Source organism: Heteronotia binoei, chromosome 10 (genome assembly GCF_032191835.1).
Source record: "Heteronotia binoei isolate CCM8104 ecotype False Entrance Well chromosome 10, APGP_CSIRO_Hbin_v1, whole genome shotgun sequence".
Taxonomy (NCBI): domain Eukaryota; kingdom Metazoa; phylum Chordata; class Lepidosauria; order Squamata; family Gekkonidae; genus Heteronotia; species Heteronotia binoei.
Window position 1 is genome coordinate 37,286,437 of NC_083232.1, and position 13,931 is coordinate 37,300,367.

General features: G+C 41.4%; 1 protein-coding gene across 1 annotated transcript in view; it reads right to left on the reverse strand.

Moving 5' to 3' along the window:
• The window catches only part of LOC132578420 (macrophage mannose receptor 1-like), a 79,725-nt gene that overhangs the window by 46,441 nt on the left and 19,353 nt on the right, over positions 1-13,931 (reverse strand). The window contains exons 7-8 of the mRNA XM_060248413.1: positions 10,080-10,262; positions 4,783-4,940 (exon numbers count right to left, since the gene is read on the reverse strand). Of these exons, the coding sequence (XP_060104396.1) occupies positions 4,783-4,940; positions 10,080-10,262 (341 nt within the window). The remainder of the gene's footprint in view (positions 1-4,782; positions 4,941-10,079; positions 10,263-13,931) is intronic.

Sequence of the window (13,931 nt, forward strand, 5' to 3'; positions counted from 1 at the left end):
AGACCCTATGCCAACAGTGCCCCCAGTTATGTTCGTGACACTACAGATTTTCTGAGGAAAATACAATCTTTGAGGAACCTTCCACAGAATACTATCTTAGCCACCATAGATGTGGAATCTTTGCATACCAACATCCCACACCAAGATGGATTACAAACTGTAAATAATATAATCTCTGATAAAAACATAGCTGACTTTGGTACCAAACTGTGCCATTTTGTTCTCACTTATAACTACTTCAGATTTGGCAATGAACTAGGGTTCCCAAATCCCCCGCTAGGCCTGGAGACTCCAGATTTGGAGCCTCCTCCCCCCGCTGGCCATAAAAGGGAAAGCGGGGGGAGGGGAGGGAGGAGAACGGCAGCCAGAGCTCTTCCGTTTTCTCAGGCTGCTTCCCGCCCCCAGTCAGCTGGCCGGTGAAGGGAGGGGAGCCCAGCCACGCCCCCAAAGGACCATGTGCCTTTGCACCTCCGGAGGTGAGTGAGTTCTGTCCCCTGCATCAGATTTCCCAGAAACGGGGGGGGGGGGGTGGAGGGGGGGGTGGAGAGGGAAACGTCTTCTCATAGGGTATAATGGGGAATTGATCTGCAGGTTTCGGGGGCTCTGGGGGAGCTGTTTTTTGAGGTAGAGGCACCAAATTTTCAATATAGTATCTAGTGCCTCTCCCCAAAGTATCCCCCAAATTTCAAAACGATTGGACCAGGGGGTCCAATTCTATGAGCCCCAAAAGAAGGTGCCCTTATCCTTCATTATTTCCTATGGAAGGAAGACATTTAAAAAGGTGTGCTGTCCCTTTAAATGTGATGGCCAGAACTCTCTTGGAGTTCAGTTATGCTTGTCACACTCTTGTTCCTGGCTCCGCCCCAATGTCTCCTGGTCCACCCCCAAAGTCTCCTGGCTCCACCCCCAAAGTCCCCAGATATTTCTTGAATTGGACTTGGCAACCCTACAATGAACTTTTCCTACAGATCAATGGTACAGCCATGGGCACCCACATGGCCCTACAATATGCTAACATCTTTATGGCTGACTTGGAGCAGCGCTTCCTAGATTCCCACCCACTCTTACCTACCTTATACCTTAGTTACATTGATGACATCTTTATGGTCTGGACACATGGTAAAGAAGCTTTGGATGCATTCCATCAGGCTTTCAGTGACTTTCACCCTACCATCAACCTGACAATGAACCAGTCTATGCAAGAAATACATTTTCTGGACACCACTATAAAACTAAACAATGGATGCATTGACACCACTTTATACGGAAACCCACTGACTGACAAACATACCTGCATGCCTCCAGCTACCACCCCAAACACACCAAATAATCCATTGTATATAGCCAGGCTCTATGCTACAGCCGCATTTGCGCCAATCCTGCTGACAGAGATTCTCACCTGAGAGATCTACAACAAACCTTTTTGGAACTAAAGTACCCCCCTGATGAAGTGAGGACACAGATCAACAAAGCCAGAATGATACCCAGAGAAAACCTGTTACAAGACAGACTCAAAAGAGAAAATAACAGAATACCACTAGTGGTCACACACAACTCTCAAGTTAAAACAGTTCAACGTATCATCAGCAACTTACAGCCTCTTTTGGACAGTGACAGCTCTCTTTCAAAAGTACTGGAGGGTAAACCTTTTCTTGCACTCAGACAGCCCCCCAACCTCAAACAACCTCAAACAACTCCTCACCCACAATAATACCAGTACCAGAGCTTGCAATAAACCCAAGTGCCAACTTTGCTGCCACATGAAGGATCTTTTTACCATATTTGGTGGACTTGTGAAAAGGCGAAGCAATTCTGGCAAATGATTCAGCAGGTGATCTTGAAAGTTTTGGGATATAATATTAAGAAAGCACTAGATATTTTCCTGCTGGGATTACAAATGGAAAAATTTCAAAAGCAAGATAGAACAATAATTTGGTACATGCTTTCAGCTGCACGGACATTATATGCGCAAATGTGGAACAAGACAAAATACCAGAAGTATGGGAACGGACTCTGAAAGTTATGCATTGGAGTGAAATGGACAAATTTATGAAAATCTTAAATGAACAAGATTTAGAGAAATGTATAAACGACTGGGAAAAGTTTCAAAAATACATTGAAAAATAATGGAACATTAAAGGACATTTGGTGATCTTTGACAAGGTTAATCTTTAAAGAAGCAATGTATGGATTACAGTTTAAAAAACATGATTATTGGATTATAACCTTTTTTCTTTTTCCCAATGCCTAAGAAGAAATACCATGAAGATGGATTATAACTTTTGAGTTTTTTGGAGAAAGATTTTCTAATAGACAAAGTTTATTACCTTATAGCAAACTAGATTAAATAATAATATGAGGACGTTTGATAAGGGGACATGCACTGCTGGGGGTCACAAAAGGGGGTGGGGTGGAGAAAATGTTATATATGGGTACCAACATTTAATGACAAATGAAGATATGTTATTACAATATATTACAATAAATTGTTTTTAAAAGGACATACTCAAAATAGGGATATTGGCTGTATATCTCACTACATATGCTTTACCCATTTTCACTATATTCTATTGTATTCCTTTTTCCTTTTTCCTATGGCAAACTAGAATTATGTTTATATGTTAAAAAGTAAATTAGGTGGACAAGAATGTATTGTTGGACAAGAAATACACTATCCAATATATTTCTCTTTTAGCTGTATTGACACACTCAAACAGGGACTTTGGTTGCTTATCCCATTACATATATTGAACCCATCACCCATTGTCATTGACAGACAATCTCACATTTTGACATACTACTGTTTTGTTGATTTTGAAGGCTGATGCTACTCAGATCAAAGGTTTGCTCAAGTTGTAAATTTTACTGCATACTGCTGTTTTGTTGCTTTCGCATGCTCATGCTACTCAGATCAAAGGTTTGCTCAATTTGTTAATTTTACTATTCTGTCATTGTACCATTTTACATTCTAAACCACTGCCTACCAGATAATTTTACTTCACTGTCATTGGTTCTTAAATCTGTACCATGTTGCATTCTGGGCCACTGCCTACCAGCTATGTATGGTTCTGCTCAGCTATGTATGGCTTTGCTCACTGTGCTGGATTCCTCATCTGATGAAGTGTGCTTAAGAGCACACGAAAGCTTACGTTCTAAATAAAAATTGATTGGTCTGAAAGGTGCAACTTGACTCCTGCTTTGTTCAACTGCTTCAGACCAACACAGCTGCCCGCTTGGATCTCTCTCATTTCCTTTGTCTTTTTTCTGTCAAAACAGACATATCAATCAAGAGAATATCCACACAATAACTATGGATTACTATGAGATGCATCAAATATGGCTAGGTTAGAGTGAGGATGGGAAATACATGTAGCAACAACTCCCAGGAGGAAGATATGAACTTATCCTGTGTTTCCTAACACAAAGCCCTCTTGCCCACAGGATCACTTCATCAGAGCAAAAGCTACTTGCTTGGATCATGCTGTTGGACTGCTTGTATCTCCCTGTAAATATGACCAGGGAATTTGCTGATTTTCATTGTCCATTGTACATACTGATTTCCCATTGTACAGAAAAAAAATATTAGCTAGGGGAATTTGAACCCATCCCTCAATGGAGCTTCATATATACGTCATGCAGTTTCCACATGTGGGGCTACAGCTTCAGAATCTAAGAGGTGAGAAAAGCTGTTTCCTCTGACTGCAATACTATGAGTATTTGAGACGAGTGACATCACAGTGGATTAGATGAGTTTATAAGGCAAATCGTTACATTGCAATCCATCAATTGGTGGTCTACCTGCATGGTTGATAAAGGGGCAATGTGTTGATTAGTACAATACTGTGCAGTGCATATGAACTTTTTGAGTGACCATGAAAGGCACCACAAAAGGTACAAGTAGATATTTTGGTGGGGACCTAGGATTAGGCTTGTTGGAGACTTTGTATAAAGGATTGGATCCAGGCTAAACTGGGAATTTCTGGCAATTCCTCCTTTCTGCTGCAGACCTCCTTCATGACAATTATCAGGCTCACTTATCTTCCAGGAGCATAGAGATCAGTGGGCTGCATTGGCGCAGGAATGGAGAAAATTTCCATTCTGGAAAATTTAGTCTGGATCTAACCCAAGTACATCTTATAATGTGAGAGCCACAACATTTCTGCTGAATACCACTTTCTCAGAATATCACCAGAAATCTACTTCCAAACTGTAGTCACAGTCATTGAGTAATGTATAGCATTGGAGAAAGTCCAGAGAAGGGCAACTAGAATGATTAAAGGGCTGGAGCACTTTCCCTATGAAGAAAGGTTGAAACGCTTGGGACTCTTTAGCTTGGAGAAACGTCGACTGCGGGGTGACATGATAGAGGTTTACAAGATAATGCATGGGATGGAGAAAGTAGAGAAAGAAGTACTTTTCTCCCTTTCTCACAATACAAGAACTCGTGGGCATTCGATGAAATTGCTGAGCAGAAAGGTTAAAACGGATAAAAGGAAGTACTTCTTCACCCAAAGGGTGATTAACATGTGGAATTCACTGCCACAGGAGGTGGTGGCGGCCACAAGTATAGCCACCTTCAAGAGGGGTTTAGATAAAAATATGGAGCACAGGTCCATCAGTGGCTATTAGCCACAGTGTATGTGTGTATATAAAATTTTTTGCCACTGTGTGACACAAAGTGTTGGACTTGATGGGCCGTTGGCCTGATCCAACATGGCTTCTCTTATGTTCGTATCCTGTTCCAGAAGACAGAGTTAGAAGTAAACAACTAGAGTATTTTACCTTTCCTTTCATAACTACGCAGTCTTCTTGCCTGTTGCTATCATGGGTTGGCTCACCAGGCAGCCATTTGGTATACATCACAGGGGTCCCATCACTCCATTCAAAGTACATTTGAATCTTGAGGTCATTCAGTCCAATCCACAACTCATCACTTGGCTCTAGCATGCCCAGAGATGAAAAGTATATGATTATATCCTACACATGGGCAGAATCATTAAGCAATTGCTCCTTGGGTTGCCAACCTGCTGGCAGAGCTGGAGATCTCTGCAGAGATTAGTACCCCTGGAGAAAATGGCGGTTTTGCAGGGTGGCGTTCCATTGAGATCCCTTCCCCACCCAAATTCCCATCTCCAAATCTACAGGAAATTCCCAACCTGGAGCTGGCAATGCAAATGCTCCAGGTAGTTACATATTTTGCCACTAAAGCACTGCTAAAACACAGTGGTGTATCAAGGGGTGGTAGAGGATGGTCTGGCCCCAGGTTCAGCTTAAGGAAGGCCTTTGAAGGGGGTCCTCAAAGCCAGTATCATCCTGCTTCCTCCAGCCAAATGTCTTCCTTTATTTTTAAAATGTAGTTCTGGCTGCAACCACTAGGGGCACAGGGAAATCTGAGCATAGCAAAAAGCTCTAGTATAGCCTAAGCTTCCCTTTTCCCCAAGACTTAAGCAAACTTCCTTAACAAATAGTGATGATAACTGCTACAGTAATTGCCAGCTTGTGGATCATTTTCTCCAATAAGTCTAGCCTTTCTTTCTCCCTTTACTTGCACCCAGTTCAGCCAGATCTCGCAAAGCAGCAGTTAGGGTGTTGCAGCAAGATAAAACAACCTTTCCTCTCTTAATTTCTCTCCTTTTCCATACATTTCTCATTCATTTCTGTCTCCCTTCACGTATGTTTTCTGTCTTCCCCACCTTTTATTTTAACGTCTTGGTCTCAAGACCTTCTTATCCCTATCCTGCTTCGTGACAGAATGTATTTAAGAGTAGTATAGTAGCCATCCTTTCTTAATATTATGTGGGCTACTCCATACATTGCACCGGTTCTTTTGGGCTTGCAAAAATGCCCCTTCACCAGTCTCTACTGCAGCGATTCTCTGGTTTGACTTTAATCCTTTGGAAACCATGGAGGATGGGTGCACCTTCTTTGGGGGGCTATGTGTTTCTTAACATCCAGTCTGTTGAAGCTTGTGATCACTATTTTGTGATGCTCTGGCTAGTGTTAGTTAGTTAGTAAAAGTCAGTACAAAGGCAAACTCCTAGCTCACAAAAATTTCTAATACATTTTTGAGACGGTCATCTCTTGGGCTTCAAAACAGGGAACAGAAGGCCTCCCAAGTGCCTGCTCAGAACATGAGTGGTGTGATGGAATTCCACCCGCCAAGATCAAGTGTCAGCTGACTTATGGCGACCCTGTAGGTTCAGAGGTGGTTTGCCATTGCCTGCCTCCACCTTGGCCCTGCTTAGCTTCTGAGATCTTGATGAGATCAGACTATTCTGGGGTTGTCCAGGTGAGGACTAGGTTGAAAGTAATGTGACTGGCCCAAGGTTACCTGGCAAACTTCCATGGCATGAGTGGAGATTTGAACCTGGATTTCCCAGATACTCGTGCGACACTTTAATTACTATACTGTGCTGGCTGTCATGATGGTATAGTGTGTTGGAATCTGACTTTTTTAAAAAACTGGCATGATCAGGGCTTTTTTTGTAGAAAAAGCCCAGCGGAACTCATTTGTATATTAGGCCACACCACCTGAAATTACCATTGTTTCACACAGGGCTTTTTTGTATGGGAAGTCCAGAGGGAACTCATTTGCATATTAGGGCACACCCTCTTATGCCAAGCTGGCGGGAACTGCGCTCCTGTGTGTTCCTGCTTATAAAAAAGTCCTGAGCCTAATTATATATACAAAGTTAAATAAAAGAAATTTTTCACTATCTGCATTTCTTTTCTGGCCATTGAATACAAAGTTTGGATCCAGTGGCACCTTTAAGACCAAACTTTGTTCTGCTGCTTCAGACCAACATAAAGAACACGCCAAAGCAAAACACAGTAATAAGTCATAAACAAAAATATAAAACTGTGTGGCCCCAAAATTGCTTATATCACAATAAATTGTATTCAAACATATCTCACAAAACACAATCACAAGTGCAGAAGGATGAATGGAGCCCAGCTCCAACAAGAATATCTCAGTTCAATTAGTCCCGTTCTGACAAAAAATAAAATATGACCATAAAGTCCAAGCCCTTACAAGGAGAGAAAAGGCTCAAAAGAGCACCGGTGAAGTGAAAGTCTGTTCAAAGGGGGAGGTGGGGCAACAGCAGCAACTCTTCACCTCACTCCTCTTCACTCGCCGGAGAAATCCAACATCAATCTCTCAGCGCGTCTGTCGAATGTACTTGTTGCGCGTTTCGAAGAACTGCCCTAAGGCAGTTCACACTTTATCAAGAGCAAAATGGTACATGACTTTCTCTCAACTGCACTTCACAAATTTCATTCCAGGCACTCCATGAATTTGTGACTTGCAGTTGAGAGAAAGTCATGTACCATTTTGCTCTTGATAAAGTGTGAACTGCCTTAGGGCAGTTCTTCGAAATGCGCAGCAAGTACAGTCGACAGACACGCTGAGAGATTGATGTTGGATTTCTCCGGCGAGTGAAGAGGAGTGAGGTGAAGAGTTGCTGCTGTTGCCCCACCTCCCCCTTTGAATGAACTTTCACTTCACCGGTGCTCTTTTGAGCCTTTTCTCTCCATGTAAGGGTTTGGACTTTATGGCCATATTATTTTATCTTTTGTCAGAACGGGACTAATTGAACTGAGATATTCTTGCTGGAGCTGGGCTCCATTCATCCTTCTGCACTTGTGATTGTGTTTTGTGAGATATGTTTGAATACAATTTATTGTGATATAAGTGATTTTTGGGCCACACAGTTTTGTATTTTTGTTTATGGCTTCAAACCAACATGGCTACCAATGAATCTACCAATGAATCTCACCAAATGAAGCTGTTTTCTGGCTATTATTCTTCTTCGTTTTATTTCATGATTATTAATGAAAATAATTTATCATATAGAGGAGGGTCCCTGATCTGAATAGCCCCAGCCTAGCCTGATCTCATCAGAAGTTAAAGCAGGGGCAATGTGGAGGCAGACAATGGCAAACCACCTCTCAATATCTCTTGCCTTGAAAACCTACAGGGTCAGCTGCAATTTGATGGCAAAAAACAACAATAACAGAGGGGGGCGGTGTTAAAAAATTATCCACCTCAGGCACCAAATGTACTAGGTATGCTACTGCTGAAACAAAAAGTTTTAAGCTCCACATCTTCACTTTCCAATACTTGTTCTCTGTAAGAACTATTGTAACTAACTCTGCAATTAAGTTTTACTTAGTTAACTAGTTATGATAAATTGGGTGAATCTGCATTTCTGTAGTAGCTACTAGTTTGATTTACTGTGTTTGTTAAGGAATAAAAATATACTTCATCAGAGACTCAGCCTTGTGTGAATTTTACTGAATTAACATGTTCAATAGCAAATATCTTACATATAGAGAAAGACAAGCAGGGAATTTACATTGAGGTTATGAAAATCCTCTTATGTAGGCCCTGTGTTTTGGGTGGTTTGCATTATATTCATAATTCATAGCATTACAATATCAAAGGAATGTCTTTTACTAGTAGTTTTCTGATTTCAACAACAACAAGAAAATGCCTTGTACAATATTTGGTTGTTGACATAGTAAGAGAAATGAACTATGTTGTTAACAGCTTTGCAGTGCTTAACTGCTTTGTCCCATCTTCATAAAGTGGCAATTGATGCTGAGTTACTAAACATGTGCCAAAAGGTAGCAGGTGTTTCCAGTGACCTGGATTACTAAGGATGAGAAGCTACTGCCAAGACTTGTACTCAGCACTTCCTCTGACTAAATCAAAATTCAGGCAGAACATCTACCACTTGGCATCAAGTGCCTATTTGTCATTATAGTATTCGCCTCATGACAGAGATATTACTTTTTAATGTGTTTTCCATTGCTCTGGCATTCCTGTATCCTGCACAATGCTTTTCTGTTTGTCTTCAAAGAAATGTGTTTGTCTTCTCCCTCCTTTTGGTCATTTTATAAATATCCATGGCGGTGCATACACAGCAAAGAACATAATCTAGCCATCTAGGAAAGAATGTTATAACCTATGCAAAACCCTCAGAGCCTCAAATTGCATTAAGATAAAAATAAGTGTTTGTAACTTATGGTTATGAAGAAACAAGTGTAACATAAGGCCTTCAGAGATGCAGTTTCAGAACAAATCTATATTAACATACCCATTTCTGCAACATCACTCTGTCACCATATATTTGCTGTGGTAAGAGACAGAAACTTGCATCTTAATGAAATGGCGATTCTATACAACTGCATTTCATGTCTTTTCAACATCTGTACAGAATTCCACTGCATGCATGGCCTTGCTAAATCCCTCTACAGGCACCCTGTAGATCACATTTAGACTTTTGAGATTCTGCCTCACTACCTCTCACCTTCCACATTTCCTTCAGTTCCTTAGTTATGTACATTTTCCTCACATGCATAACTCGGTCTCTCTCAGTCTATAACATAATTCCCATGCTTGCAATAAATAGAACACCACAAGGGCAAGATCCATAAGATCAAGCACGGTGCATCACATTTCCCCTCCCCCACTAATTTTACTTTCCCTTCTCTTGAAAGACTTTTCTTGCTTCTTCTCTCCTTTCTGCCCACTAGCCAATCTACTTTTATCTACCCTTCTGTCTTTCCCTTTTTCCTTCCCTCCCTAAACAGCCCTGGAAAGAGCCCTGCCATTTACCAAAGAAACCAAGATTTGAAGGTTTGTGACCCTCACATTAGTCCCAGAACATACATTCATTATTTAAAGGTACAGGCATTGCTTCTATTATTTGGGAGTTTTTAAACTTCTCAAAGTATTTGTATTTAGATTTCAGATTTTTCTGCAAACCTGGGGCTTTCTTTCTTGTCTGTTTATGGTTCTCCAATCTCTAGATTAAAGTATCTACAGATGGGGCCAAGTTGAGAATTAGATATCTCAAAGGATAATGCTGATGTTGAAGGACAATGGGACAGAGTTGAAAATTCCGAATTAAAAAATGCTGACGTTCACATCAGATTTTTGACACTATTCATAGTCTTTTAATCCTGAAACTGTAGTTTTCTCATCTCCATGCTGTTTATGAAATCTACTGTTGTGAATAACAAAAAAATGCTAATTGTTAGAATATTAACAGAAACCCTGCACAAATACTCACGATATCCAAGCTGAGAAATGATAAAGCTGTACTCTTCTATATTGTGGATACTTGCCAGATCTCCACCTTCCTTTCTACAGAATGCTACTGCATCATTCCAAAAGTTGATTTCTCTGTGAATCTTATAACAGAAGCCTGCATATGATATCCATCCATCAGGACACTTAATTGGCACATTTGATTCTGAGGGGGAAGACAAAAATGATTGTAATTAATAGAAACTATCATATGGCGGGGTGTGTAGTATCCTAAAATTGTCTGGCAGCCAGAAATTCTAGCTGTTTTAGTATTATGCACCACCAGGTGGTGAGCTAGATTAAGACAAGAGATGTTTCAGAGGTGGTTTGCCATTGCCTGTCTCTGCATTATGACCCTGGTATTCCTCAGAGGTTGCCTTCCAAATACTAGCCAGGACCAATCCTGCTTAGCTTCTGAGATCAAATGAGATGAACATATGAAGCTGCCTTATACTGAATCAGACCCTTGGTCCATCAAAGTCAGTATTGTCTTCTCAGACTGGCAGCGGCTCTCCAGGGTCTCAAGCTGAGGATTTCCACGCCTACTTGCCTGGACCCTTTTTGGAGATGCCAGGGATTGAACCTGGGACCTTCTGCTTACCAAGCAGATGCTCTACCACTGAGCCACCATCCCTCCCCAAGTGGGCCAAGTCAATAACTGCAGAATAGTTGTGAATACACAAAATGCTGTATTGATGCACATGGGCATAGAAACATACTCCTCATTCCCGACAGTGGCTTTCTGTTCTTGCTTATTTATCATACCATCATTATATTAATATATCCCAACAAGCTGCAATTAAGCTTTGTTTGCTCATGTGCCCCTCATTCTTCCTTCCTCTACCTCTCAGAACATGATTGAACACCTCAAAGTTTGATAATCATCTGGCTCCAATTTACTCTGACATTTCAATGCAAGCAATTCAGCAAGCTGGTATTCTCCATCCGCCCCCCACCCCCCACAAGCCAGATTACCAGATAATGGTAGTAAATCTACCACTACCCCAGGTGTTTCTTGCCACTCACATATATCTCAGCCTCTGGTTTGATGAGGTGGGTGGAACAAGGTTCACACATAAATGCAGCCACAAATGGAGTTTAACTGCAGCTTGTCATGAAGCCTGGATTCAGCTTTTCATCCAAAACTCTCAGTATGATCTTCAAATAAATCCCAGATGACCATCTAGGTCTGACTTCCTTCCTTTCAGCAACAGAACAATGTGCTTTTGGAGCATTCTCTCATCATAGCTCTTGGCACCATTGTGCCACTGATAATATTAAAATGCCCTAAATTTTGTGGGGGAGGGAAAACGAAGCAAGGCTTCCCCTGTGCCAACTGTCACCTTGACAGGAGGTAAAGTTTGATAATTCTTGTGCCCATGTAGGTCCATCACTTAAATGTTACACCAGCCATGTAAGTATAGCTTATGGGGAAATGATGGTTCCTATTGGCTCAGACAGATCTGACAGTGGAGGCCAAACCAAACATTTCTGGCAAAGCTGGATATTTGTCTAAGTTCTACAGTAGGGGCTAGTAAAGAAAAAAGGAAATGGCCTCTTCTGGCAACCAGCAATTTGCTTCCCTGAGCAACAATGCAGTCCAGTTGATTTTTAAAAACTGGTATGGTAGTAAGTCTACTTGCATCTGGCCAGATGTTTCCTGCCACTCACACATATCTTTTAAAACACATTTTCTCCCCCATGTGTGAAGCGGCTGTCAGGAAAACAGAAGGCGATACTGGGAAGCTATCACATTTTGGTCACATTGTGAGAAGACAACAGTCACTGGAGAAGACAATAATGCCTGGGAAAGTTAAAGGCAGCAGACAGACTCAACATGAGATGAATTAACTTAATAAAGGAAGCCATGCCCCTCAGACTGCAAGACATGAGCAAGGCTGTTAATGATAGAATGTAAGTCAGAAGCAACTTAATGGCACTTCATGTACATACATACTTGGAAGCAACACTAAGTCTGTGCAAAATTGAAACAAAGAAATAGGATTTGGCTTTATTTTATTTATTTATTTGTTGTTAATGAATTCCTCCATCCCAGTCAATGTCAGGCTCTTGGCGATTTACAGCAGTGGATAAAAATACAATAATGTAAGACCATAAAACAATTAACTAAGAACTCATAAACCCCAATGGCATCCCAGTAAACAACCTTCTATTCCAGATTTTCAGATCCTACATGGGGGAGGGGGGACATCGGAGAGGTGGATGTGGGCAGAGAGTTCCACCAGGCTGGAGCCAGGACAGAAAAGGTCCTGGCTCTTGTCAAAGACCAGGATGACCAGGCCTCTTTGGGGCCAGGGATGACCAGTAGAGCATAATGTTATTCCAGGAACATAGCTGAGGAGGTGATCCTGTAGACACATCGGTCCCAGACCGCTCAAGCCCTTGAAGATCATGACCAAAACTTTGAATCTGACTTGGTATTCAACTGGAAGCCAGCGTAGCTGGTGCACCACAGGTTGAATGTATGCCGCTCCAGGCGCTCCCATCAGAACTTGCACTGCCACATTCTGGACCCATTGGAGCTTCCAGGTCAGACCCATGGGTAGGTCAGCATAGAGTGAATTACAGTAGTCTAATCTGGAGGTGACCATCACATGGATTACTGTGGCTAGGTCTGAGTTGGACAGGAGGGTAACCAGTTGCTAGGCTTGGTAAAGATGAAAAAATGCCACCTTGAAGTGGCAATGAAACTCAAAAACCTATGCTTGCAAGTTAAAGCAGAAACTGAAAAGAAAAGCCTATCAAAGTTTCAAAAATCTTGTTGAAAAGCAACCATAGAGTTCTGCACACAACCATAAGCAACCGTAGAGTTCTGTATGTATGATGTCAAGGGTTAATACCTCACAGAGTCTGAAAACCTTTAAGTACCAAGCTGTTCAAATGGAATTCTGTGGAGAGAGTCAGTTAAGAAATTACAGTTGAAGAAGAGACAGTTTAGTACAGACTGAGGACTGGGAAGTAGGCAAGAGGCGTGAGAGGATCATAGAAGATCCCACTTCAAGCTGAAAAGTGACAGAGATTCTAGTCAAGAGAAGTAATCCCTGCTTAGTGAAAAGGGAGATAACTCTTAAAAGAGGAGTGATTCCTGGTCTGTATACACAGAAGGATTCTGGAAATTTGGTTGTATATTCCTGTCTTCTAAACAGTGAGACTCCAAAAACCTATGTTCGTGAGTTAAAGCAGAAACTGAAAAAAGAAGCCTATCTCCTCAAAGTTTAAAAAACCTTGTTGAAAAGCAAAAACACTTGTTGGCAACACATTATATGGATTTAGTGTTATTACAAAGTTACCTCAGTTTTTATTATTGGTTCACCTGACCTTCTCCTCCAATATATTTTTTTAAATATTGCTTATATTTGAACTTTCAAAAGCCTCTCATGTACCATTACAAGAGTGGAATATTAGCAGGTGGTTTTGTTTCTTCCCTTAAGTCCCTAGGCTGATCCAGCATAAAAAAATATAACATGACAGGATGGGACAGCCATAAACCAACAAATAAGAAGAGCACAAGGGGAAATCCTGTGCTTGAAGGAGGGAAGAGGGCAAGATTGCCATAATATGGTACACTGTTTATTGTGCTCTTTCTTCACAGAGCTTAGAAGCATCCATAGCTCTCCTTCCTCATGTGATCTAAACAGCAACCCTGTGAACTAGATTAGGTTGAGAAAAGTGACTGGCCAAAGGTCTCCCACTGGGTTTCTGTGGCACTCTGACCACTGCACCATGCTGGTACATAAAATTGATCGCTTCCCTATGCAAAATTAGGAACAAAGAATACATGTTGAAGGGAAACTATTTTAAAGATGTGTTGCAA